This window comes from Sarcophilus harrisii, chromosome 4 (assembly GCF_902635505.1).
Source record: "Sarcophilus harrisii chromosome 4, mSarHar1.11, whole genome shotgun sequence".
NCBI lineage: Eukaryota > Metazoa > Chordata > Mammalia > Dasyuromorphia > Dasyuridae > Sarcophilus > Sarcophilus harrisii.
Window position 1 is genome coordinate 284,891,366 of NC_045429.1, and position 25,370 is coordinate 284,916,735.

Here is a 25,370-nt window from a genome sequence, read left to right on the forward strand (position 1 = left end):
GAAGGAGTAGGGAGAGCAGAACTGAAGGACAGAAGAGAGGAAGGACTGGGTGGTTTTTCCACATAGGTTAGAGAAGAGAAGGATGAAAAGAGGATAACAGAGATGTACCTGGGAAGCTGAGTGCCAGAGGTCAGAGGACAAGACAGACTAAAAGACAGAGGAGAAAAGAAACTACAAGGAAGAGAATGAGAGAGAATAAGATGAAGATGAATAAACCCTAGAGAGAGGAGGGAAAAACAAGCACTGAGGAGACAGGAAAGGAAGACTGAGTGACAAAGAGGTTAATGAAATGTATCTTTGAGGAGAAAGGGTGGAAATTTATGAGATTCAGGACTCCAGGTTGGAGGCCTGTTACTTTTAAGTTCTTTTCTCTATTGCCTTTCTTATACTTGGTGTGATCCTACCCCCAAGAAGCTCTTGCAAGGAGTAGGAGGGAGAGGCTTTCCACTTTCCACTTTACTCCCTTTCCCCAAATCCCCTGCTATCCCTACACTAAGGTTCTCAGCACTGGGTAGGCTTTGAGCAGTGGAACTTGCCCTGAGAGAGTTGGACTTACAGTGGACAGTACCATGTGGCCATTTCAATGAGTTCCTGCTGAGAGTAGAGCCCTTTCATGGATGGAGAAGGGCCTCCCAGAAAGAGGTGGTGCCAGGGGACCTTCAGTTCCATATTCCTTACATAGTCATTCTCTATGGGGTACCCGTGCCCTGCCTCTCCCTCTCCCTAGCCTCTCTGGGCTAACCTCACCAGAGAGATACTCTTTGGAGGAATTGGCTAGGAAAAGAATCAAAAGGAAAGGATTTTAAACCCATCAGTGATGGCGGTACCCAAAGAAAGTACCAGAGAGGTATTGAAACCAATAGAGGTAAAGGATTGGTAGAGGAGGTGGGGAGGTGTAGAAATGAAGAAGGGTATTGAATAAGGAAATAAACCACCAGTCTCTTCTCCTTGTTACTCAGTAGAATGCAGCATGGGGACCCCCAAAGGAAAGTCAATAAAAAAGATTCTCAGGAAGACTGAAACTGAGAAACGGGAAAGAAAGAAATGAAGAGTGTGAGGGAAGGTGTCATTGCTAGAAAAAAAAGGGACCTCTTAGATCCTGGTCAGAAGGCTTGTCCAGGGCAGGAGGGAGTTGTCCAGGAGAAAAGGGAGAAAAGGAGGGGAAAGTTGTTATTACCTTTGTGATTTATCCCCACAGTTAATAAGCCTGGGGCACTTTCTGTCCCACCTCGACTTGGAGAGCTGCAGGTTCTAGATGTGTCCTCAAACTCCGTCAACCTCCATTGGACTGTTCCTGAAGGCCGGTTTGATTCTTTCTTAGTCCAATATAAAGACAAGAATGGAAAGCCCCAGAGAGTGCCAGTAGAAGGTCTCCAGCACTCTGTCATCATCTCCCCTCTAGATCCTGGGCACAACTACAAATTCACCCTTTATGGGCTTGAGGGCAGGAAGCGCCATGGCCCCCTCACCACTGAAGCTAAGACATGTAAGTGTGAATGGCTGGGCCTCTTTCTCCTGGCCACCCCCAAATACCTCCTCATTTTATCTCTTTTTGTCTTGTTCCTCCCTTTCCCAAATATCCCCTTGACTCCAGTCACTTAACATCTCTTGAGCATCCAACCCAGTGCAAAGACATAAATATGATTTTGTGGTTGGGGCAGCTGCTTGAAAATGGATAACAGTCTAAGGTCCTAAGATCTTGAAGTTACAAGATTCTTTCCCCATTCTGTATTCTGGCAGGGGTAAGGAAATGAGAGATTATGGGAGAAAGGTGGGAAGTATGCCACAAGGAAATTTTTCCTATAAAGAAATAACCCCAGACAAAGAAGGGGACTGACTGTAGTAGAAGAAAGGATAAGATACTTGTTACCTTTTTTCCTTGATTTCCCTCGTCTAGGGTGTGTTTGGAGTAGGGAAAAGACTTTCCTTTTTCCCTGTGGCCAGTACCTTATTTCTTCTCTGTCTCCCTTTCTCAGCTTCTTTCCCTAACTCAGAAATTCTACCTCGCCTTGGAGAGTTGCGGGTAACAGACCCCACCTCTGAATCTCTACACCTCTCTTGGAGTGTCCCTGAGGGTCAGTTTGATTCCTTCCTGGTCCAGTATAAGGACAGAGATGGGCAGATCCAGGTGGTCCCTGTGGAGGGACCTGAGCGTTCCATCACTATCTCCTCACTTGATCCTAGCCAAAGATACAAATTCATCTTGTATGGACTCACTGGCAAGAAGCGCCATGGTCCCCTCACTGCTGAGGGAAGTACAGGTAAGCAGAAGCAAGGATCGTACATGAAACCCCTATAAATCCCCAGCTCTCACATGTTTCCCTTCTAACCTCATATCCAGCATAGTAGTCTCTCTGGCGAAACTTTTGAAGTTTCTGATACCTTGACCTCTCCATATTTCAGGCTTTCTATGTTTCCATCTGTTGTGCTGGATGGTATCTTTGTCTTTCCACCACTCACTCTATAAGCTCAGGTCATATAAAATTAGCTGATCATAACATCTGGGTCAGGTACCAGACAAGTAGGATTTCTTAGAAATTTCTATATGCTTATTCCTCAAGCTTTGGAAATTCACACTCAATCTCATTTTTTGTCTTGCTCTGTCTCAGCCCCAAAAAGGATATACCAAGAAACTCTGCTCTCCTCCCTCCAGGTACAAAGGAAGGTCTCTAAAACCCTTGGGGAGTCCTGTCTTTGAGATTTGGCAGGGAGATTTGACTTTAGCTTCCCTAAGCCTCTTCTGGACAGTCACATAAGGTCCTTTTAACTCCTTTGTGGTTCAATATAAATATAAGGATGGAAAACTCCAGGCAAGTGTCTTTTGAAGGAAACCAAAATGAAATCAATATCTCTGACTTAGAGCCCAACAGAACATATAAATTGAATTTCCATAGGCTCCAAAGCAAACATTGTACAGATCTCTTTCTGTGGTTGCTATCGCAGGTAAATAAGACTAGGTTAAGACTTCCTCTTTTTTTTTTTGTTTTTTGTTATTTTTTATAACTTTTTATTGACAGAATCCATGCCAGGGTAATTTTTTTTACAACATTATCCCTTGTACTCACTTCTGTTCCGATTTTTCCCTCCCACCCTCCACCCCCTCCCCTAGATGGCAAGCAGTCCTATATATGTTGAATATGTCGTAGTATATTTTAGATACAATGTATGTGTGCAGAACCAAACTGTTTTCTTGTTGCACAGGGAGAATTGGGTTCAGAAGGTAAAAATAACCCAGGAAAAAACACAAGAATGCAAACAGTTTACATTCATTTCCCAGTGTTTTTTTCTTTGGGTGTAGCTGCTTCTGTCCCTCACTGATCAATTGAAACTGAATTGGGTCTCTTTGTCAAAGAAATCCACTTCCATCAGATTACATCTTCATACAGTATCGTTGTTGAAGTATATAATGATCTCCTGGTCCTGCTCATTTCACTCAGCATCAGTTCGTGTAAGTCTCTCCAAGCCTCTCTATATTCATCCTGCTGGTCGTTTCTTACAGAACAATAGCATTCATATACCACAATTTACCCAACCATTCTCCAGTTGATGGGCATCCATTCATTTTCCAGTTTCTAGCCACTACAAACAGGGCTATCACAAACATTTTGGCACATACAGGTCCCTTTCCCTTCTTTAGTATCTCCTTGGGATATAAGCCCAGTAGAAACACTGCTGGATCAAAGGGTACGTACACAGTTTGATAACTTTTTGGGCATGATTCCAGATTGCTCTCCAGAATGGTTGGATTCGTTCACAACTCCACCAACAATGTATCAGTGTCCCAGTTTTCCCACATCCCTTCCAACAATCATCATTATTTTTTCCTGTCATCTTAGCCAATCTGACAGGTGTGCAGTGGTATCTCAGAGTTGTCTTAATTTGCATTTCTCTGATCAATAATGATTTGGAACACTCTTTCATATGAGTGGTAATAGTTTCAATTTCATCATCTGAAAATTGTCTGTTCATATCCTTTGACCATTTATCAGTTGGAGAATGGCTTGGTTTCTTATAAATTAGAGTCGGTTCTCTATATATTTTGGAAATGAGACCTTTATCAGAACCTTTAACTGTGAAGATGTTTTCCCAGTTTGTTGCTTCCCTTCTAATCTTGTTTGCATTAGTTTTGTTTGTACAAGACTTCCTCTTTCTATGGGCCCCTTACTTCCTTTGATTCTGGCTCTTTTTCCTCTATTCTGTCCTTGCTCCCTGTCCAGGGAAGTCCTAGAGCCCAGGAAATTCTTCAGTCATATTCTGTTTCTACATTTCTTCTCATTTGTACTTCGTCAGCTCTGACATCAAAGACTCCACTCCTTCCTGATCTACTCTCTTCCTCCTCCTCCTTCTCCTATTTTCAGGACTCCTTAACGTCATCCCTTTCTGAATTCTAGTTTTGATCACATCTTTACTTCTCAGTACAGAAAACTACTCACTTCCCCCATATTTGTGGGAGTTGACTTCCCCAAAAATCTATCCAGTTCATTCCTCCTTAGCTTTTCCCCATTATATCCTCATCTTTCTTCCATTTTCTTCCCTGATTCCTAACAAATTCATTGACTCTTATGTTTCTCAGGGATTTACTGTTTCTCTATCCCTAGACACAATTAAAACCCTGGTTCACCCCCTACTCACTTCCTTGTGTCTGGTTTCTGTTGCCTTTTCTCTAGTCCTCATTTATTCACATTCCCTTCTCTCCACCTACTTCCTCACATATTCTTGTTGGCTTGTCCAAAGGATCCAAGAAAGGCCATGAAATTGCATTTCCCAGAATGTTTTACAATAGATCGGAATATTCTTTTGTCTTGATTTCTAACCAGTTTGGATTGAATTTAAGGTAATAGGGATAAACTGGAGACAGAGAGAAAAAGATTATTTTTAGAAGGACCTATCAGATTTTGAATTTGCTTGGTTTAATTTCACGATTATTTTCAAATTCCTCACTCCCATCTTTTCCTCAGTATATTTTGCCTGCTTTAGTTGACTTATGGAATCTTTTTGTTCCTATTCTTTATTTCTTCCCTCATTTTATCTTGTTCTGTCTTTCCTTTTCTCCAAAATTACATTTCCTTTTGTTTCTTCAATTTTACTTCTATCCTATCCTTGTCTTTTTTCCACAACATCACTTTTCCATTAACTTTTCTTCTCTTGTTCTGATCTAACTTCTTATTTGCCTTTTAGAGAATCTAGAGGAAGATTTTTCACTCACATAGACTATAGCATCTCCCTCCTTCCCCTGAGACAATACTTATTATAACTTCTCAGGGCAACAGCTTCACAAAGGCAGAGGTCCTACTATATGGATTATGTATAAGAAATAGGGCCAGCTTTAACAGTAGATAGGTAAATATTTGAGGGGTCAGGAAAAGTCCCCTGCCCCACATAACTCCTACTTTGAAGAATGGAATTCTACTTTTTAGCAAATACAATTCAAATACCTATATAGATAGTAGGACTTTAAGTCCCATAGAATGAATGATTTTTTCAGGCTTTTTCTCTTGATTGTAGGAAGCAGTTTGAAAGAATACAAGGGAAAGAGGGCATTAAAAGAAGAATAGTATGAAGGCATATTATTGTCAATTCTGGTCTGGTCCTAGTTGCTTAGAGAAGGTTAGGTTGTAGTTCACTTATTTGACCTCACAGTTACCCTTCCTGCCATTCCTACCTTTGTATTTAGCTTCTAGGGATATCCTGAATTCCTTGAGATATAGTGGAAACATCAGTGGATTTGGAGTCAGAAGACTTGAGTTTGGAGTTTAGCCTTTTTTACATATATCTGTTTGACCTTGAACAAGTCACTCGAATTGGATAGGACCTTAGAGTCATCTTCATTTTACAGAAGACACCACTAAAGCAGAGAAATGTTTCTAAGAAGAGTCTTGTCCAAGATTACGTAGATATTAAGTAAAGGATCCTTCATCCCATCCTAGATTAGAAGTCTCCATGGAAGTCTTATCCTTGATCCAATTCTCCTTAACTTATTTCTGTTATCTGAAGTATATTTTCTAGCTAATGATTATTGTTTTAAAGGCAGATGGGCCTTAGGGTCACTAAGTGACTAAGTGACACTAAGTCATATGGACTACTTCATGGTGGACACTATCTTTCCATCTTTCCCTTCTGAAGTCTTTCTGAATTGCTCTCAGTTCCTTTCAATGGTACAAAATAAACTTTTTGGATTCTTTCCTTTTCAAAACCTAACCTTTCTTTGGATAACTTAATTTCTGTTTTCTTAGCTCCAGACTTCTTTGCTGAATAGAGATGACTGGTTCTTTGCTCAATGACTGAATAAACCTTTTTCTGGCTTAGCTACCAGCTCTATCTAGTTTTTCAATTTCTCTTTGATGATCCATCATTAGGTGTCTTGCCCATGCAATGAATTTTATAATATAATTATTTTAAAGATCTAGTAAAAAAAAAAATCAACATAATTTCCACTAAAGGAAAAAGAAAGTCCAATAGTTTCTATTTCTGTTACAGCTCCACTGGACACTGAGAGCCCCAAACCTCGAGTTGGGAAATTGATAGTGACAGATGTGACTCAGAATTCCCTGCGTCTCCTCTGGACCATCCTTGAAGGAAAGTTTGACTCCTTTGTAGTCCAATATAAAGACAAGGATGGACAACCCCAAGTGGTGCCTGTTGAGGCTGGCCAGAATGAAGTTACCATCTCTGACCTGCAGCCCTCCCGGAAGTACAAGATGAATCTCTATGGACTTCTAGGCAAACAAAGGGTGGGCCCTATTTCTGTGATTGTTACAACAGGTAAGTAAAAGTGACTCACTCACCTCCATTCTTATTTCCTAATCCTCACCATCTCCCCTTCTCACAAGCTGTTTTTTTAGTCTCCTTTATCTCTTTAGTCCTCTGCTTACCCTGTACCCTCCCAGAGTCTGAATCAAAGCAAAGAGTTCCTTGTTCTTCAGGAAAAGTAAATCCATCCTTCCTAAAGCTATCTCATTCTACTAGCTTTTTCTAGGCAGAATGGCTTCTCCTTGCCAAATCAGAAGTCCTTTAGCCATCTGACCCAAAATCTACCTAAAGCCAAGTTGGTACATTAATTGGTGATTTAATGTATCTAGTTCTTGCACTCTTCCTTGTGATCTTTTGAGGCTTGGAAGTATTTAAGGCACGTCTTGTGGGTGTCTTTTGGGGCCAAATAATCCATGTTCTTTTAGTCTCTTTAGAGCATATTGATCCTCTATTTTTCACTGTTTTCTGGCTCTCTTCCAGGCATTTTCTTTCTTCCAAACTAGTCTCTCTACTCCTATTTCATGTCTTCTTCTTGATTGATTTATCCTTCCCACCTCCCATACCATCTTAGGAAAATTTATTTTGTTCTTCAATGAGAGACTACTAGTAACTTTATCTTCTATTTCAGGGTGTAACCATTTTCTCTTTCTTTTCTTGTTCCAGACCCATTTTCTGTAGAGCCTCATCTGGGAGAGGTGACAGTAACAGATGTGACCCCAGATTCCCTGCGCCTCTCCTGGACTACTAAGGGCGAGTTTGATTCCTTTGAGATTCAATATAAGGATAAGAATGGGCAGCCAAAGGTGGTGTCTACAGATGGCATTCAGGATGAGGTTACTATATCTAGCCTAGAACACTCACGGAAGTACAAGTTCCTTCTCTTTGGCATCAAAGATGGCAAACACCATGGGCCCATTTCTGTTGAAGCAAAGACTGGTGAGTCAGAAAAATCAGCCCTCATCAATACTGCTTCCCTATCATTTCTTCCTATTTCTTTCTGTATTTGGTCTCTTTTCATTTCTATGGTTACTATACAACCTCTCACTCCTTCCTTTCCTATACATTTTATTTCTTTTAAAGCAATGGTTCTCAAATTTTTGATCTCAGAATCATTAGATTCTTAAAAATTATTGATATTCTTAAAAAGCTTTTGCTTATGTGAATAATATCTACCAATATCTATTTGATTTTATTTATTTAATATTAAAATTTAAAATATTGATTCATTAAAAATAACAAACCCATTTCACGTTAACATAAATAACATTATTATAGACAAGGATAATAGTATAATATAATGATATATAGTAAATACAGTAAAGTATTATATATCATAGTACAATATAATAGCTACAGAGGAAGTCTCTGGCTCTGCTGAAGTTGGGGGTCTGATGGAACTTTCAGGGCCCCCTTGTTTCTTGCCCTTCTGTTTCCTTTCTCTTTGAGCTGTCTGTCAGTCCCATCTCTAGCTACTCGGAGGCCAACACCTCCCCGCTTCCTCCCACGCTCACATCTTCCTGCTTCCCTCCTCCTCCCTTCCACTGGGCTTTGGAAACTGGGAACCAAAAGAAATGGAAGGCTTGCTGCCCAGGCCAGATGTCTCCCCTTTCCTGGGGCTCTGGCCAGTCCCTCCCCCACCCCTGGAGGCTCTCAATAGCCACCAAAAACTCAACAATAAAAATTCCATCAGCGCCCTCTGTATCCAAGAACGTAGCTCACCAACTCTTTACCAGGCTCTAAGATTCTCCTCCTAAAAGACAATTTTCCTAGTTGGCCCTTTCCTTCCCACGGCTACCACCTCTCTTTCCCCTCCTACCCCCACAAATTAATTCCCTAAGCATCTTCAAAAATAGAGGCAACTGTGCTCCCAGCCAGCCTGCACTGGATTCTCAGGTTCCCAGGGTCCAAATAGGCCAGTTCTGAGTCATCTTGGGACTTCTTGTTCTCTCAGCCTTTCTCAGTACCCCAGGCAGTCAGAAAGGGAGAGTCCTGGCAAAGAAAAATGGGGAGGAGGAGAAAAATGGGGAGGAGGAGGCACTGAGGGAGGAAGAAGAAAGGCATAGAGAAAGCAAGACCCAAGGATGGAAAAGGAGCTAACTCCACTTCCCATCATTGGCAAGAAATATTGTGGTCTCTTCCTTTCTGTCGGTGCCGCTTTTGGATGAGAGTATGTGATTATCTCTCATTTTACCTGTCTGTATGCCTTAGAAAAGCTTGGGGCTTTCCTTTTTCCTAGTCATGCTTTCCCTTAATCCTTGACTATAGAGACTTTCTCTAACCTTTTGCTCTAAGTCAGGCAATGTGTTGACCTGCAGCCTCTACCTTTCCTGATTTTTGAAATCATCCAGCCTCCTAGAGACAATTCAGCCTCTTTTTTCACTTATCCTCCAACAATCCAGCAGCTTCAGGCCTCATAGCAACTCAACACCCATTGAAGCTTCACTTGGGAGAAAAACCGACAGCAGTGGCTGTGGCTGAGGGTGCTATGCACTTATCATGGACTGTCCAGCAGGGCTCCTTGACTCCTTTGTGGGTTTGATACAAAGACAAGGATGGGCAGCCTCAAGTGGTGCTTGTGGAAGGGAACAGAAGGAAGTCTTTGTTTCTGGCCTAGAGCCATCCCATAAATACAAGATGCTCCTCTATGGGGAAGCAGCTGGGCCTCATGTCAACTATTGTTGTGACAGGTGATTGGGAGTCAGAAAGGTGGCTAGCACTTCCCACTCCTTTTCTTCTGGCGCAGTAGTCTATGAACCTTTCTATCATTCTTTGCTAGTTCCTCAACTCAGTGAATATGGTTTCTTTATCTCAGTCTAGCTTCAAAAAAGTAGTGGGGGAACAAATATAAATAAGACATTGTCCTTGACTTCTCCATGATGCTTATAATAAAAGAGGTGATACCAAACATGCATACCAGCAAACACGCATAAAATAGGATGCCCAAAGTTCAAAAGAAGTATACTTACCATGAGAATTCATGAGACAGAATGATCACTTCTGGTTGTGGGTATCAAGGGATGAGGGACTGATGAGTGTGGAAGTATTTGCAGGATTTTGAAAGGTGAACAGAATTTCGTAAGGAGAAATTGGTAGGGAAAAGCATTTTGGGCATTGAGAATGGTATGAATAAAGTACTCAGAATGTTTTCAAAGGATGACAGATGGTCCTGTTTAATCTGACTGTGGGATGAGAAGATACGTGTGGAGAAGGAGTTTTGATCAAGATTCCAGAGGGCTTTGAATGCCAGACTTTGGAATTTGGACTTGAGTTTCTCTTGTCCCACATTGAATTCTGTGACTTTCCTGCTTCTATTTAGAGAAACAGTGAGGGATTAGGGGAAAAAGCCCTTCACCAGAAATCCACAGAAATCTCATTAGGATCATAGATTTAGGGCTAGAAGAGCCCTAACCTCACATATCTTATATGACAAATCTAATATAAACCCTTTCCTTCCCCTCTTCCCATTTTACCAAGGAAAAAATTAAGGCCTAGAAATCATGCACATAAAAAGTGATTAAGGCAAGATTTTGAACCCAGCCCCTTTTAGAATCCTAGTTCCACCATTAGCTGTGTGTCCGTAGTCAAATCACTTAATTTCTCTTAGCTTAATAAAGAGGTGGAAATAGATTTTCCCTAAAATTCCTTTCTGTCCTCTAGAAATGTTCTTTCCTCTAGGATGTCAGGTAAAATTTTATCTTATAACTCTCTAATGTCCTTAAACATGTAATGTATATCTAATCTATCTTAGTCTTTTATCTCTACTAGATGATAAATTCCTTGTGGGTAGGAACTACATCTCATCTAAACTTTATATCGCTGCAATTCTTAGTAGAGTGCTTTGAAAAAGTATATCCTGAACAAATATTTGTTATATTATGCTGTTATTGTTGTACTATAGATAATTGATAAATAAATCCTTAGAGTTTCTCCATTTATCTGTTATCATTCTTCCAAATAAGTGAGGGGAGGTGTCACAGGGTTAGACTTAGTTTCTTTGCAAATGGTGACCAAGATCAGAAAAAAAACAGACCCATTTTTTTTTTTTTGATCTAATGCATTTTCTCCTTCCTGCCTGTCCTCGTAGCACGAGAGGAAAAAACTCCAGTTCTTCCATCCCTAGTCACTGATGCCCTTCAGTTGCCTGCTAAACCCCACCTGGGAAAACTAATGGTGACCAATGCCACCTCAGATTCTCTGCAACTCTTATGGACTAGTCCAAAAGGCCAATTTGAATCCTTTGTAATCCAATACAAGAATGGGGATGGACAACCTAAAGTTGTACATGTTAAGGGTGACAAAAACACAATCATCATTTCTGGTCTGGAGCCAGATCACAAATACAAGATGAATCTCTATGGTTTCCATGATGGACAACGCATGGGCCCCATCTCCATCACTGGTATTACTGGTGAGTAAAAGTAAACAGATCTTGAAAGGTGGGTCTCTGAGCCAGACTAGATCTTCCTTTTTTTGTCAATGATTTCACCTTATTTGATTTAGCCCCTTGGGATCCACTTTCTAGTTTTCCATATTTGGATTTGAGACCCCAAATTCTATTTGAGCTTGAGAGGTCTCTATTTGAGATCTCTACTTTCCTAGGACTAAAATAGATCATTGAGAAGTTTGTGGCTTTTGCTGAGCTTCCAATTCCTAAATATTAGATTAGGTTCAGCAATTCACTCTGGAATTCCTAGATATTGTCAGTTTGGTAAGAATGTTTGTCAGATACTGAATAAATAGGAGTTATCAAAGTACAACACAAAGGCTTCTCAAATTGCATGCTATGACTGATTCTAAAACCTATAGCTCTAGTGATGGATTGGAAAAATTACATTTGTAACAGCATTTGGTCTTGTTGGGAACTAAGAAACTCCCAAGATTTCCCATAGAAACAGAATTGTGGGACATCAGCATGTAATGATATCTGTGTATGAGCACACAGGATTAAGGGTTGCTTATTTCTTCTTCTTATGTCCTTAAGAGATATTACTCCTTGGACCATTCGAGGTTCATGGAACAGAGAGTCACAGAGATGAACCTGAGTCTCCCAGCCTGCCATGGGGTAGATTTTGGATCAAGATGACTGTTTTTTAATGTTTGAAGTCGCCTGGCATGATGGTGTGGGAGGCACTTACACATACTGTGTACAACTGGGAAAATTAGAATTCACATTTATTGGTTCAGAATTTATACTCTTAAACAATGTGGAACATTGCTCAGAACTATTTAGAACAGGAAATTGCATGCTTTCACCTCGACTCTGCATCTAGAATTTCCTGGTTCTGTCAAATGACCTTTTCATTTATAAGACACAGGTAATCAAGGTTTTAGGTATACAGAGTTTATGAAGCATACTCAGAATGAAAGGTAAATGTGTTGAATTCTTCTGTGGAGAATCCTTTGTCAAACCTTTTCCCAAGACTGCTCTCAACTACCTCTTTGCTTTATGATGCAGGTGGAGCGTAGGGAGTGGAAATGGGGTAGAGGGTGGTTCTGAACTACATTCAAACATAGATCATAGAAAAGGAATAAAATATGAGGGGAGAGAAAGAGAGAGAGAGAGAGAGAGAGAGAGAGAGAGAGAGTGTGTGTGTGTGTGTGTGTGTGTGTGTGTATGTATTTGAGGTCCAGCTCTAGACCTCAGAGTATGAACAAGAAAGGTTGGTTAAACACTGGGTTAGAGATCAGTTTCTTTAGCTTACTGAATTCAGACTTTGAGAAAGCTGATGGTTTAGTATTAGGGTCTTTATTATACTCCCATATTCCACCTTCTGCTCCTGTTCTGGTTGCTTCCACAGTCCTGGTCTCCCCACTGATCTCAGTTACTTCAGATAAGGACTGGAAGTCCAAGAGTCCAGCTCCTGTAGTATGCCACTGTCACCTATGTGACAGGTAAAAGAGAGACTTAGTCATATCATAGCTACTCTGGTCCCTGCTTCTTGAATGGTCAATAAAAAGTCTCTCTCAAGATAAATGAAGAGGATATAGGGAGCCAATCTCATCACATTCCAGTCCTTTATATTCTGTTTTCCCCATGAGAACTTGGGGTCTTTTAGCGCCCACAGAAATGAAATATTATTGCATAAGTACCGCTTCATCACATAATCCCCAGAAGAATAAATATTTTATTTTCATAAGTAGAACATGAAAAATTCTAAGACATAATGCTATCCTCATACTTGTCTTTATGTGTCTCCTCATCTCAGCACTACATGAGGAAATGAAGGAGATTCCACTTCCCACAGTATCTGCCACTGAGGCTCCTGAGCCCACAGAGAAGCCTGAACTAGGGGAACTGACAGTGACAGGAGCCACCTCAGACTCGCTGAAGCTCTCCTGGACCATCTCCCAGGGAGAATTTGATTCCTTCATAATCCAGTACAAAGACAGGTATGAGAGACCCCAGATCGTGCGTGTTGGGGGAGACCAGAATGAGGTCACTGTCTCTGAGCTGGAGCCTGACCACAGATACAAGATGAATCTCTATGGTTTCCATGATGGACAGCGTGTGGGCCCTGTCTCTGTCACTGGAGTAACAGGTGAGTGAATGAGATTGGATTATCTTATAATGAGAATTCCTTTACTTCACACTGGTGATTGGCCTCATGTTTCTTACAGTTGTGATGTCTACTATGCTTGTTACTTCTTCCCATGACCCCTGTCTGTGGCCACAGTTCCCAATGGTTTTATCCTATTTGTACAACAAGCATTACCATTTCTCTGGAACTGATGGAAAAAGCATTAGATTTCTGAACAACTGGAGGCTTTACTGATGTGATGTCTGTTTTTCTGGCTGCTCTCTATCCCATTAAGCTTCTCATTCTGGGGGTCTAAGTTTGCTCAGTTATTCAGAACATATGTTGAGACACTGGCCAAACATGACTCCCTCCAATCCAATGTAAAGACTTCTCTAGATAACATCCTATGATTTACTAGCCTCCATACTCATATGTAAGATGTACAATAATTAGAGCTTTTTACAAGAAGTCCGGAAATCCTGGGTTCAAATCTGCAAAACCTTGGACAAATTTCTTAACCTTTGTCTACTTTAGTTTTCTCATCATTAAAAGAGAGATAACTTCCTCCTGACAGCGTTGTTGTGAGGTTCAAATAAGATACTATTTGTAAAGTGCTTTGCAAAATTTAAAATACTATATAAATGCTATTTACAAAGCCTTTTATTTATGTAGCTATTATTGTTTTAAAATCTCATGGCAACAATCCAATCTTAACTCATACATGAAACAGCCCTCTCCTCTTTGTCAGCCCTAACAAGTTAGATTAGCCATGCTCCCTAGCAAAACCTTTAGGGATTTAGTACTTCTTGTCTCCCAAGGCCACTGTTTCCATTTTAAGACAGCTTTTATTAGGAATTTATTTTCCTTTTCACATTTTCCATGTATTTCTTCCATTTTTGCCCACTGGGTCCAGGTGTATGAATATTCTTTGGGTACTTGAGACTTTAATTATGTCTCCCCTACATCTTCCCTTCTTCAAGATATATATTCCCAGTACTTTGAACATATCAAGCATCAGAATGGATCTCTCCACTGCTCTCACTGTCCTGGTCAACCAACATTGGTTATCCTCACATTTTTGTCACTCACTTTGCTAAACTGTGGTGCTTAGAAGTGAACAATATCTTCTGCATATGATCTGATCAGGGCAGAGTACAATGAGACCATCTACTCCCTGAACCTTTATCCTTTTTCTAATATACTCTCAGGAGTGATTTAGCTTTTTGGCCACTCACATCCCATTATGGATTCATATAAAGTTTGATCTTTTTCACATTCATAGTTGTTCTCAAGACATTACCTCCCCATCCTGTCTTTACTTAATTTATTTTTTAAATTAAAGTTATACACTTTTATTATTTATATATATAATTTTATCCTGGTTACATTTCATCTTGTTAGCCTATCATTCTAGCTCATTGAAATCTTTGCATTCTGAATTTGTTATTTAATCAGTGAGCTAAACTTTTCAGCTTTGTATCAACTACAAAGTAAATGATCACACCAACTATTTTATCATCGAATTCACTGATAAAAATGTTGAACAGAACAGGACCAAAGACAAGTCTCTTAAGTCATTCTGCTGGAAACCTCATTCAAGCTGATATTACTCTTATTTGAGTTTGATCATTCATAAACCTCCAAATACTCCATTATCAAGATAGCATCTCAATGATATCATGAAAGAAAGACTTTAGTTAAATGCCTTGCTAAAATTCAGGCATGCCCATAACTATGATCTCACAGTCTAAAAACCATATGAAAAATGAAACCAAGTTGGAATGGTATAACCTGTTCTTTGTTTCCCTTTGTCAGTGTTGATAAACCATCCTTTTATGACTAATTCTATAATTTTTTTCAGGAATCAATTAAGTTCACAGGTATTCTTTCCCTTGTATCAAATGAATACATTTCCTTCAGACTTCTTGGATTCTCTTGTAACTATTCACATTTCATTAACAAGAGGTCCTCAATCATATCCACCCATTTCTTTTGGTTCAGGAGGATATATAATTTATTAGGACCTGATGGCATGAATTCATTGAGAGAAACCAGATATTCTCTTAACATTTCTTCACTTTTACTGAATTTCAATTACCTTGTAATCATTGTTGATTTATGTTTCTCAATCTAAAGATTATGTTCCTTCACAAATAAACAAAAACAAAAGAGATCCAGTATTTCTACTCTCATCCTTCATGGTCATTATTCTATACATCTCCAGTGGCAACAGGTAGCTCTTCCTTTGCCCTCCAATATAGCTAGTACTAGGGAGAAAATCAAGGAATTCCTGCTACTGTCTTCACATACATGAGAATCATACTCTGCTCACAGAAGAGACAGAGGACATGAGTAATGGGTAACTTACTTTTTCTCCATATCTCTCCTTTATAGCCCCACAAGAGGAAAAGACCCCTGCTCCCACAGTACCAGCTGCTGAGGCCCCTGTGTCCACAGAGAAGCCTGAACTGGGAGACCTGACAGTGATAGGGGCCACACCAGACTCCCTAAAGCTCTTCTGGACTATCTCCCAGGGGGAGTTTGATTCTTTCACAATCCAGTACAAGGACAGGGATGGGAGACCCCAGATCGTGCGTGTTGAGGGAGACCAGAATGAGGTCACTGTCTCTGAGCTGGAGCCTGACCACAGATACAAGATGAATCTCTATGGTTTCCATGATGGACACCGTATGGGCCCTGTCTCTGTCACTGGCAAAACTGGTAAGTGAGGGACAACAGAATCATCAAGGAGAATATTCAGAATGAAAACCTATTTGTCTTCCATTGGGGTTGACCTCCTGTCTGTACATCCTGGGCCCTTGAAATTCCTGTGATTACTTTGATCCTCAGTTGAGGTGTCAAACTCCACAGACTCTCCAGCACTCAGTAAAAAATGAAAGCAGATCATGGGAAAGCCAGAACTTCCACTGTTCTCTCCTTTGCTCAGGTCTCTCTCCTTGGGACTGCTCTCACTTCCATCTTGGGGGTTCTGGATGTTCATGTGTCGCAGACACTGCTTTTGATCATGCAGGACTCCTTAGGGTCCAATGTAAAGATTTTAATGAAGGATATTCTGTGATTGTCTGTGGACCACAAAATCTAGGCATGAAATGGGAAAATTCCTTTCAACTTCTGCAGAGATTAAATCCTTAAAAAAAGGAACAGAGAGTTCTCTGTCAGTGAAATCCCCATTTCCAATGTATCTTCTTTATGTGTTTCTCCTGCCAGCCCCACATGAGGAAGAGACCCCTGCTCCCACAGTACCAGCTACTGAGGCCCCTGTGTCCACAGAGAAGCCTGAACTGGGAGACCTGACAGTGATTGGGGCCACACCAGACTCCTTAAAGCTCTTCTGGACTGTCTCCCAGGGGGAGTTTGATTCTTTCACAATCCAGTACAAGGACAGGGATGGGAGACCCCAGATTGTGCGTGTTGAGGGAGACCAGAATGAGGTCATTGTCTCTGAGCTGGAGCCTGACCACAGATACAAGATGAATCTCTATGGTTTCCATAATGGACACCGTGTAGGCCCTGTCTCTGTCACTGGCAAAACTGGTAAGTGAAGGATAATCTAATCATCAGGGATGAAACTCCAGTGAGTCTATTTTCGTTCCATTTGAGTAAGTTCTTTGAAACATAACCAATGTGCCTATCACTGCTTTTCACATCTCTTGCCTCTTGCCACAATTCCTATTTTGCTTTTTTCCTGCTTTAGTGAGTCTGACAAATGCTCTGGAGGAAAAGGGGGGAAAGATTGGATCACTGGAGAGATAATACTCTATTCGGATGATATCTACTCTACTGATTTCTCTGTCTCATTATACTAATGTGTTCTGGAAGGCTGAAATGATACAGATTGCACGTTGAGACATTGGCCAGGCATGATTTCTCATACTCAGTGGAAAGGCTTCTCTAGAATGCATCCTGTGAATAAAATGAATTCTTTAGAGTCCCTGAACACATGAGGAACAAATGTGTCCTGCTCACATGAGAGATAGAGGAAGCCACTGGTGGTTAAGCCCTTTCTAAGGCTGACTTAGTCTTTCTCCATTTTTCTCCTTCATAGACCAATATAAAGTGGTGGAACAGACGCCTGCTCCCACAGTACCAGCTACTGAGGCCCCTGTGTCCACAGAGAAGCCTGAATTGGGAGACGTGACAGTGGTAGGGGCCACACCAGACTCCCTAAAACTCTTCTGGACTGTCTCCCAGGGGGAGTTTGATTCTTTCACAGTCCAGTACAAGGACAGGGATGGGAGACCCCAGATCGTGCGTGTTGAGGGAGACCAGAATGAGGTCACTGTCTCTGAGCTGGAGCCTGACCACAGATACAAGATGAATCTCTATGGTTTCCATGATGGACACCGTGTGGGTCCTGTCTCTGTCACTGGCAAAACTGGTAAGTGAGGGACAATCGAATCATCAGGGATGAAACTCCAGTGAGTCTATTTTCTTTCCGTTTGAGTAAGTCCTTTGAAATATAACCAATGTGCCTATCACTGCTTTTCACATCTCTTGCCTCTTGCCACAATTCCCATTTTGCTTTTTTCCTGCTTTAGTGAGGCTGACAAATGCTCTGGAGGAAAAGGGGGGAAAGATTGGATCACTGGAGATATAATACTCTATTCAGATGATATCTACTCTACTGATTTCTCTATCTCATTATACTAAGTGTTCTGGAAGGCAGAAATGATACAGATTGCACGTTGAGAAGTTGGCCAGGCATGATTTCTCATACTCAGTGGAAAGGCTTCTCTAGAATGCATCCTGTGAATAAAATGGAGGAATTCCTTAGAGTCCCTGGACACATGAGGAACAAATGTGTCCTGTTCACATAAGAGATAGAGGAAGCCACTGGTGGTTAAGCCCTTTCTAAGGCTGACTTAGTCTTTCTCCATTTTTCCCCTTCATAGACCAATATAAAGTGGTGGAAGAGACCCCTGCTCCCCCCACAGTACCAGCTACTGAGGCCCCTGTGTCCACAGAGAAGCCTGAACTGGGAGACATGACAGTGATAGGGGCCACACCAGACTCCCTGAAGCTCTTCTGGACTGTCTCCCAGGGGGAGTTTGATTCTTTCACAATCCAGTACAAGGACAGGGATGGGAGACCCCAGATCATGCGTGTTGAGGGAGACCAGAATGAGGTCACTGTCTCTGAGCTGGAGCCTGACCACAGATACAAGATGAATCTCTATGGTTTCCATGATGGACACCGTGTAGGCCCTGTCTCTGTCACTGGCAAAACTGGTAAGTGAGGGACAACAGAATCATCAAGGAGAATATTTAGAATGAAAACCTATTTGTCTTCCATTGGGGTTGACCTCCTGTCTGTACGTCCTGGGCCTTTGAAATTAGTGTGATCAGTTTGATTCTTTACCTGAGGTGTCAAACTCCACAGACTCTCTAGCACTCAGTGAAAATGAGAGCAGATCATGAAAGAGCCAGAGAGTCAGCAGTTCTCTTCTTTGAGTAGATCTGTCTTCCTGTGGCCGCTCCCCGTTCCTAGGAATTCTGGATGGTCATATTATCAGTCATTAATCATTTATCAAGCATTTACTAATAAGCATTGTTCTAAGTGCTGAGAATACTAGGAAGGCAAAAAAGAAATTGTTCCTCTTCTCAAGAAGCTCACTATCTAATGGAGAAGACATGGATACAACTAGGTACAAATGAGCTATATATACCAGACAAATAGAAAATAATTAACAGAGGAAAGGCACCAGAATTAAGGGTAATTGAGAAAGGCTTTTGACAGGAGGTGGTATTTGACCTATGACTTAAAAGAAGCTGAGAAGAGAGAGAATTCCAGGCATGAGGCAAAGCCATTTAAAATGCCCAAGTTGAGGAGATGAAATATAAAAGGGACAGCAAGGATGCTATGTCACCAGACTGTAGAGGACATGAGCAGAGAGGAAATGTAAATAGCTGGGAGACAGGAAAGGAACAGATTACAAAAGATTGTAAAAGCCAAACAAGATTCATATTTGTTCCTGGAGGTGACAGAGCCAACAGAGTTGATTGGGGAAGTGGGGAGAGGGGAGAAAGGGTGTTTGATGTGATAATTAATAACTGAGAAAATAATCGAAGTAATATGATTTATTAGCCAAACAGGCATAATAAATGAGTTAGTAGACTCCCTGATCGGTTTTTTGGGGTTTTTTTTTTTTTGTCATCATCATCATCACCTTTATTATTAATTCACCAAAGACACATAATCAGACTTCTGCTTTAGGAAAGTCACTTTGACACCTGAATGGAGAATGGATTGTAAACTGGAAACAGATTTGAGGTGGAAAGAAAAAACTGTCACAATAGTGTAAGCCTATATGAGGATGGTGGCAATGCCAGAAGAGAGAAGAAGGGATATGTCAAGAGATATTATGAAGATAGAAATCAACAGAATTATAAGTGGGATAGGGAGATAGGAGAGAATAATTAAGTATCATCCCTAGGTTTTGAGTCTAGGATGATGATTTCCTCAGCAGTAATACAGAAAGTAAGAGGAGAGAGTTTGGGAGGAAAGATAGTAAATTCACCTTTGAATATATTGAGTTTAAGATGTCTTTGGGTCATCCAGTTCCTAATGTCTAATAGGCAATTAGAGCAGCAAAGTTGGAGGTCAGGGAAAAATTTAGGATTTAGATCTGAGGGTCATCTACATAGAGATAATATTGAATCTATACAAGCTGATGAGATTGCCAAGTGAAATAATATAAAGAAAGAAAAGAATAGGGTATAGGACAGAACCTTGGAGGATATTCATGTCAGTGGGTATAACCTGAAGGAAACTCTAGGAAGCAGCACTAAAAATAACCCGCCAAATAATTAGGAAGAGAACAAGGACATGAAAATCTCAAGAGAAGAGAATATCAAAGAAAATGATCAACAGTGTCAAAGGCTGCAGTAAGGCCAGGAAGGATGAGGATTAAGAAAATGTATTAGATTTGGCAATTAAAAGAGAGAGTTTTGAGAGATCGATTTCAGTTGAATAAGGGAGTTGGAAGCCAGAGTGTAAAGAATTTCACACAGAATGAGAAGAAAGGTACCTCTATTTTATGGAAATATCTATTGTAAATGGCCTTCTAAAGGAGTTTAGTCACAGAAGTCAGGAAAGAATGGGATTATAACAAAGATAAGTGGATCAAGTGAAAGTTTTTTGAGGATGGGAAAGACACATGTTTGCAGCTTTAGGGAAGTAACCAGTAGTCACGGAGAGGTTGAAGATTTGTGAGAGAGTGGGAGATGATAGAGAAAGTAAAAGTTGGAGATACTGAGATGGATAAGATCATCTGTACAGACAAAATGCTTATCATTGATGAGGAAAATAGCTTACCTCTTCAGGTAGGATGAGATGAAGGTTGAGATACTGTCAGAAGGCCTATGGGAAGTGTTAGTTAGGGAAGAAGGAAGAAGAGAATTACTTTGGTGAATAGCCTCCATTTTTTCAGTAAAATAAGATGAAACTTGCCAATTGAGAAAATGGGGAAAGGAACTAAGGGAGGTTTGAGGAGGGATTAAAAAAAAGGTTTGGAAAATCTCCTGTGGTGAGTGGGATAGTAAGTCAATTACTTTTAATCAATTGGGACTCTTCAGATTCTAATATAAAGATTCTAATTAAGGGCATGTTGTGACTGATGATGAAATCCCAAATTTTAAACATGACAGAATGATATTAATAAAAATCATTCTTATATAGCACTTTAAGGTTTGTAATGTTCTTTACATATATTATCTCATTTGATCTTCATAGCAAGAGAAGACAGTTCTTGGGAGGTAGATGCCATTGCCATCCCCATTTTACAAATGAGGAAATTAAAACTTAGAGACATTAGATGACTTGCCCAGGGTGACACAGCTTCAAATGTCTGGGGCAGGGTCTGACCTTAGGTCATCACAATTTGAAGTCCAGCATTTTATGTACTGCAAAACTGAACTGATTTGCTTAGACTGGGATTTCACTTCTATAGGATCTTGATTCCTGGATGAAGAACATTACTAGATGAAGAATAGGACATCTCAGTCAGTGAAATCCCCATTTCCAATTTGTCTTCTTTATGTGTTTCTGCTGCCAGCCCCACATGAGGAAGAGACCCCTGCTCCCACAGTACCAGCTACTGAGGCCCCTGTGTCCACAGAGAAGCCTGAACTGGGAGACGTGACAGTGATAGGGGCCACACCAGACTCCCTAAAGCTCTTCTGGACTATCTCCCAGGGGGAGTTTGATTCTTTCACAATCCAGTACAAGGACAGGGATGGGAGACCCCAGATCGTGCGTGTTGAGGGAGACCAGAATGAGGTCACTGTCTCTGAGCTGGAGCCTGACCACAGATACAAGATGAATCTCTATGGTTTCCATGATGGACACCGTGTGGGCCCTGTCTCTGTCACTGGCAAAACTGGTAAGTGAGGGACAATCGAATCATCAGGGATGAAACTCCAGTGAGTCTATTTTCTTTCCGTTTGAGTAAGTCCTTTGAAATATAACCAATGTGCCTATCACTGCTTTTCACATCTCTTACCTCTTGCCACAATTCCCATTTTGCTTTTTTCCTGCTTTAGTGAGTCTGACAAATGCTCTGGAGGAAAAGGGGGGAAAGATTGGATCACTGGAGAGATAATACTGTATTAGGATTATATCTACTCTACTGATTTCTCTATCTCATTATACTAAGTGTTCTGGAAGGCAGAAATGATACAGATTGCACGTTGAGACATTGGCCAGGCATGATTTCTCATACTCAGTGGAAAGGCTTCTCTAGAATGCATCCTGTGAATAAAATGGAGGAATTCCTTAGAGTCCCTGGACACATGAGGAACAAATGTGTCCTGTTCACATAAGAGATAGAGGAAGCCACTGGTGGTTAGAGGAATTCCTTAGAGTCCCTGGACACATGAGGAACAAATGTGTCCTGTTCACATAAGAGATAGAGGAAGCCACTGGTGGTTAAGCCCTTTCTAAGGCTGACTTAGTCTTTCTCCATTTTTCCCCTTCATAGACCAATATAAAGTGGTGGAAGAGACCCCTGCTCTCCCCACAGTACCAGCTACTGAGGCCCCTGTGTCCACAGAGAAGCCTGAACTGGGAGACGTGACAGTGATAGGGGCCACACCAGACTCCCTGAAGCTCTTCTGGACTGTCTCCCAGGGGGAGTTTGATTCTTTCACAATCCAGTACAAGGACAGGGATGGGAGACCCCAGATCATGCGTGTTGAGGGAGACCAGAATGAGGTCACTGTCTCTGAGCTGGAGCCTGACCACAGATACAAGATGAATCTCTATGGTTTCCATGATGGACACCGTGTAGGCCCTGTCTCTGTCACTGGCAAAACTGGTAAGTGAGGGACAACAGAATCATCAAGGAGAATATTTAGAATGAAAACCTATTTGTCTTCCATTGGGGTTGACCTCCTGTGTGTACGTCCTGGGCCTTTGAAATTAGTGTGATCAGTTTGATTCTTTACCTGAGATGTCAAACTCCACAGACTCGCTAGCACTCAGTAAAAAATGAAAGCAGATCATGGGAAAGTCAGAACTTCCACTGTTCTCTCCTTTGCTCAGGCCTCTCTCCTTGGGACTGCTCTCACTTCCATCTTGGGGGTTCTGGATGTTCATGTGTCGCAGACACTGCTTTTGATCATGCAGGACTCCTTAGAGTCCAATGTAAAGATTTTAATGAAGGATATTCTGTGATTGTCTGTGGACCGCAAAATCTAAGCATAAAATGGGAAAATTCCTTTCAACTTCTGCAGAGATTAAATCCTTAAAAAAAGGAACAGAGAGTTCTCTGTCAGTGAAATCCCCATTTCCAATGTATCTTCTTTATGTGTTTCTCCTCCCAGCCCCACATGAGGAAGAGACCCCTGCTCCCACAGTACCAGCTACTGAGGCCCCTGTGTCCACAGAGAAGCCTGAACTGGGAGACGTGACAGTGATAGGGGCCACACCAGACTCCCTAAAGCTCTTCTGGACTATCTCCCAGGGGGAGTTTGATTCTTTCACAATCCAGTACAAGGACAGGGATGGGAGACCCCAGATCGTGCGTGTTGAGGGAGACCAGAATGAGGTCACTGTCTCTGAGCTGGAGCCTGACCACAGATACAAGATGAATCTCTATGGTTTCCATGATGGACACCGTGTGGGCCCTGTCTCTGTCACTGGCAAAACTGGTAAGTGAGGGACAATTGAATCATCAGGGATGAAACTCCAGTGAGTCTATTTTCTTTCCATTTGAGTAAGTCCTTTGAAATATAACCAATGTGCCTATCACTGCTTTTCACATCTCTTGCCTCTTGCCACAATTCCCATTTTGCTTTTTTCCTGCTTTAGTGAGTCTGACAAATGCTCTGGAGGAAAAGGGGGGAAAGATTGGATCACTGGAGAGATAATACTGTATTCAGATGATATCTACTCTACTGATTTCTCTATCTCATTATACTAAGTGTTCTGGAAGGCAGAAATGATACAGATTGCACGTTGAGACATTGGCCAGGCATGATTTCTCATACTCAGTGAAAAGGCTTCTCTAGAATGCATCCTGTGAATAAAATGGAGGAATTCCTTAGAGTCCCTGAACACATGAGGAACAAATGTGTCCTGCTCACATGAGAGATAGAGGAAGCCACTGGTGGTTAAGCCCTTTCTAAGGCTGACTTAGTCTTTCTCCATTTTTCCCCTTCATAGACCAATATAAAGTGGTGGAAGAGACCCCTGCTCCCACAGTACCAGCTACTGAGGCCCCTGTGTCCACAGAGAAGCCTGAACTGGGAGACGTGACAGTGATAGGGGCCACACCAGACTCCCTAAAGCTCTTCTGGACTGTCTCCCAGGGGGAGTTTGATTCTTTCACAATCCAGTACAAGGACAGGGATGGGAGACCCCAGATCGTGCGTGTTGAGGGAGACCAGAATGAGGTCACTGTCTCTGAGCTGGAGCCTGACCACAGATACAAGATGAATCTCTATGGTTTCCATGATGGACACCGTGTGGGCCCTGTCTCTGTCACTGGCAAAACTGGTAAGTGAGGGACAACAGAATCATCAAGGAGAATATTCAGAATGAAAACCTATTTGTCTTCCATTGGGGTTGACCTCCTGTCTGTATGTCCTGGGTCTTTGAAATTAGTGTGATCAGTTTGATTCTTTACCTGAGGTATCAAACTCCACAGACTCGCTAGCACTCAGTAAAAAATGAAAGCAGATCATGGGAAAGCCAGAACTTCCACTGTTCTCTCCTTTGCTCAGGCCTCTCTCCTTGGGACTGCTCTCACTTCCATCTTGGGGGTTCTGGATGTTCATGTGTTGCAGACATTGCTTTTGATCAGGCAGGACTCCTTAGAGTCCAATGTAAAGATTTTAATGAAGGATATTCTGTGATTGTCTGCGGACCACAAAATCTAGGCATGAAATGGGAAAATTCCTTTCAACTTCTGCAGAGATTAAATCCTTAAAAAAAGGAACAGAGAGGTCTCTGTCAGTGAAATCCCCATTTCCAATGTATCTTCTTTATGTGTTTCTCCTCCCAGCCCCACATGAGGAAGAGACCCCTGCTCCCACAGTACCAGCTACTGAGGCCCCTGTGTCCACAGAGAAGCCTGAACTGGGAGACGTGACAGTGATAGGGGCCACACCAGACTCCCTAAAGCTCTTCTGGACTGTCTCCCAGGGGGAGTTTGATTCTTTCACAATCCAGTACAAGGACAGGGATGGGAGACCCCAGATCGTGCGTGTTGAGGGAGACCAGAATGAGGTCACTGTCTCTGAGCTGGAGCCTGACCACAGATACAAGATGAATCTCTATGGTTTCCATGATGGACACCGTGTGGGCCCTGTCTCTGTCACTGGCAAAACTGGTAAGTGAGGGACAACAGAATCATCAAGGAGAATATTCAGAATGAAAACCTATTTGTCTTCCATTGGGGTTGACCTCCTGTCTGTACGTCCTGGGCCTTTGAAATTAGTGTGATCAGTTTGATTCTTTACCTGAGGTGTCAAACTCCACAGACTCGCTAGCACTCAGTAAAAAATGAAAGCAGATCATGGGAAAGCCAGAACTTCCACTGTTCTCTCCTTTGCTCAGGCCTCTCTCCTTGGGACTGCTCTC

The 25,370-nt window shown here is 41.6% G+C and overlaps 1 protein-coding gene across 12 annotated transcripts in view; it reads left to right on the forward strand.

The window, feature by feature from the left end:
• Window positions 1–25,370, forward strand: part of TNXB (tenascin XB) — a 60,001-nt gene that overhangs the window by 15,033 nt on the left and 19,598 nt on the right. For 3 of the 12 annotated variants that reach the window (XM_031965124.1, XM_031965125.1, XM_031965136.1), the window contains 15 exons: window positions 1,199–1,486; window positions 1,977–2,261; window positions 6,478–6,762; window positions 7,414–7,686; window positions 10,835–11,158; window positions 12,957–13,289; window positions 15,663–15,989; window positions 16,497–16,823; window positions 17,335–17,667; window positions 18,182–18,517; window positions 21,343–21,669; window positions 22,267–22,602; window positions 23,111–23,437; window positions 23,952–24,284; window positions 24,793–25,119. In XM_031965124.1, the coding sequence (XP_031820984.1) occupies window positions 1,199–1,486; window positions 1,977–2,261; window positions 6,478–6,762; window positions 7,414–7,686; window positions 10,835–11,158; window positions 12,957–13,289; window positions 15,663–15,989; window positions 16,497–16,823; window positions 17,335–17,667; window positions 18,182–18,517; window positions 21,343–21,669; window positions 22,267–22,602; window positions 23,111–23,437; window positions 23,952–24,284; window positions 24,793–25,119 (4,761 nt within the window). The remainder of the gene's footprint in view (window positions 1–1,198; window positions 1,487–1,976; window positions 2,262–6,477; window positions 6,763–7,413; window positions 7,687–10,834; window positions 11,159–12,956; window positions 13,290–15,662; window positions 15,990–16,496; window positions 16,824–17,334; window positions 17,668–18,181; window positions 18,518–21,342; window positions 21,670–22,266; window positions 22,603–23,110; window positions 23,438–23,951; window positions 24,285–24,792; window positions 25,120–25,370) is intronic. The other 9 variants (XM_031965129.1, XM_031965128.1, XM_031965132.1 and 6 more) reach the window with 9 other exon arrangements.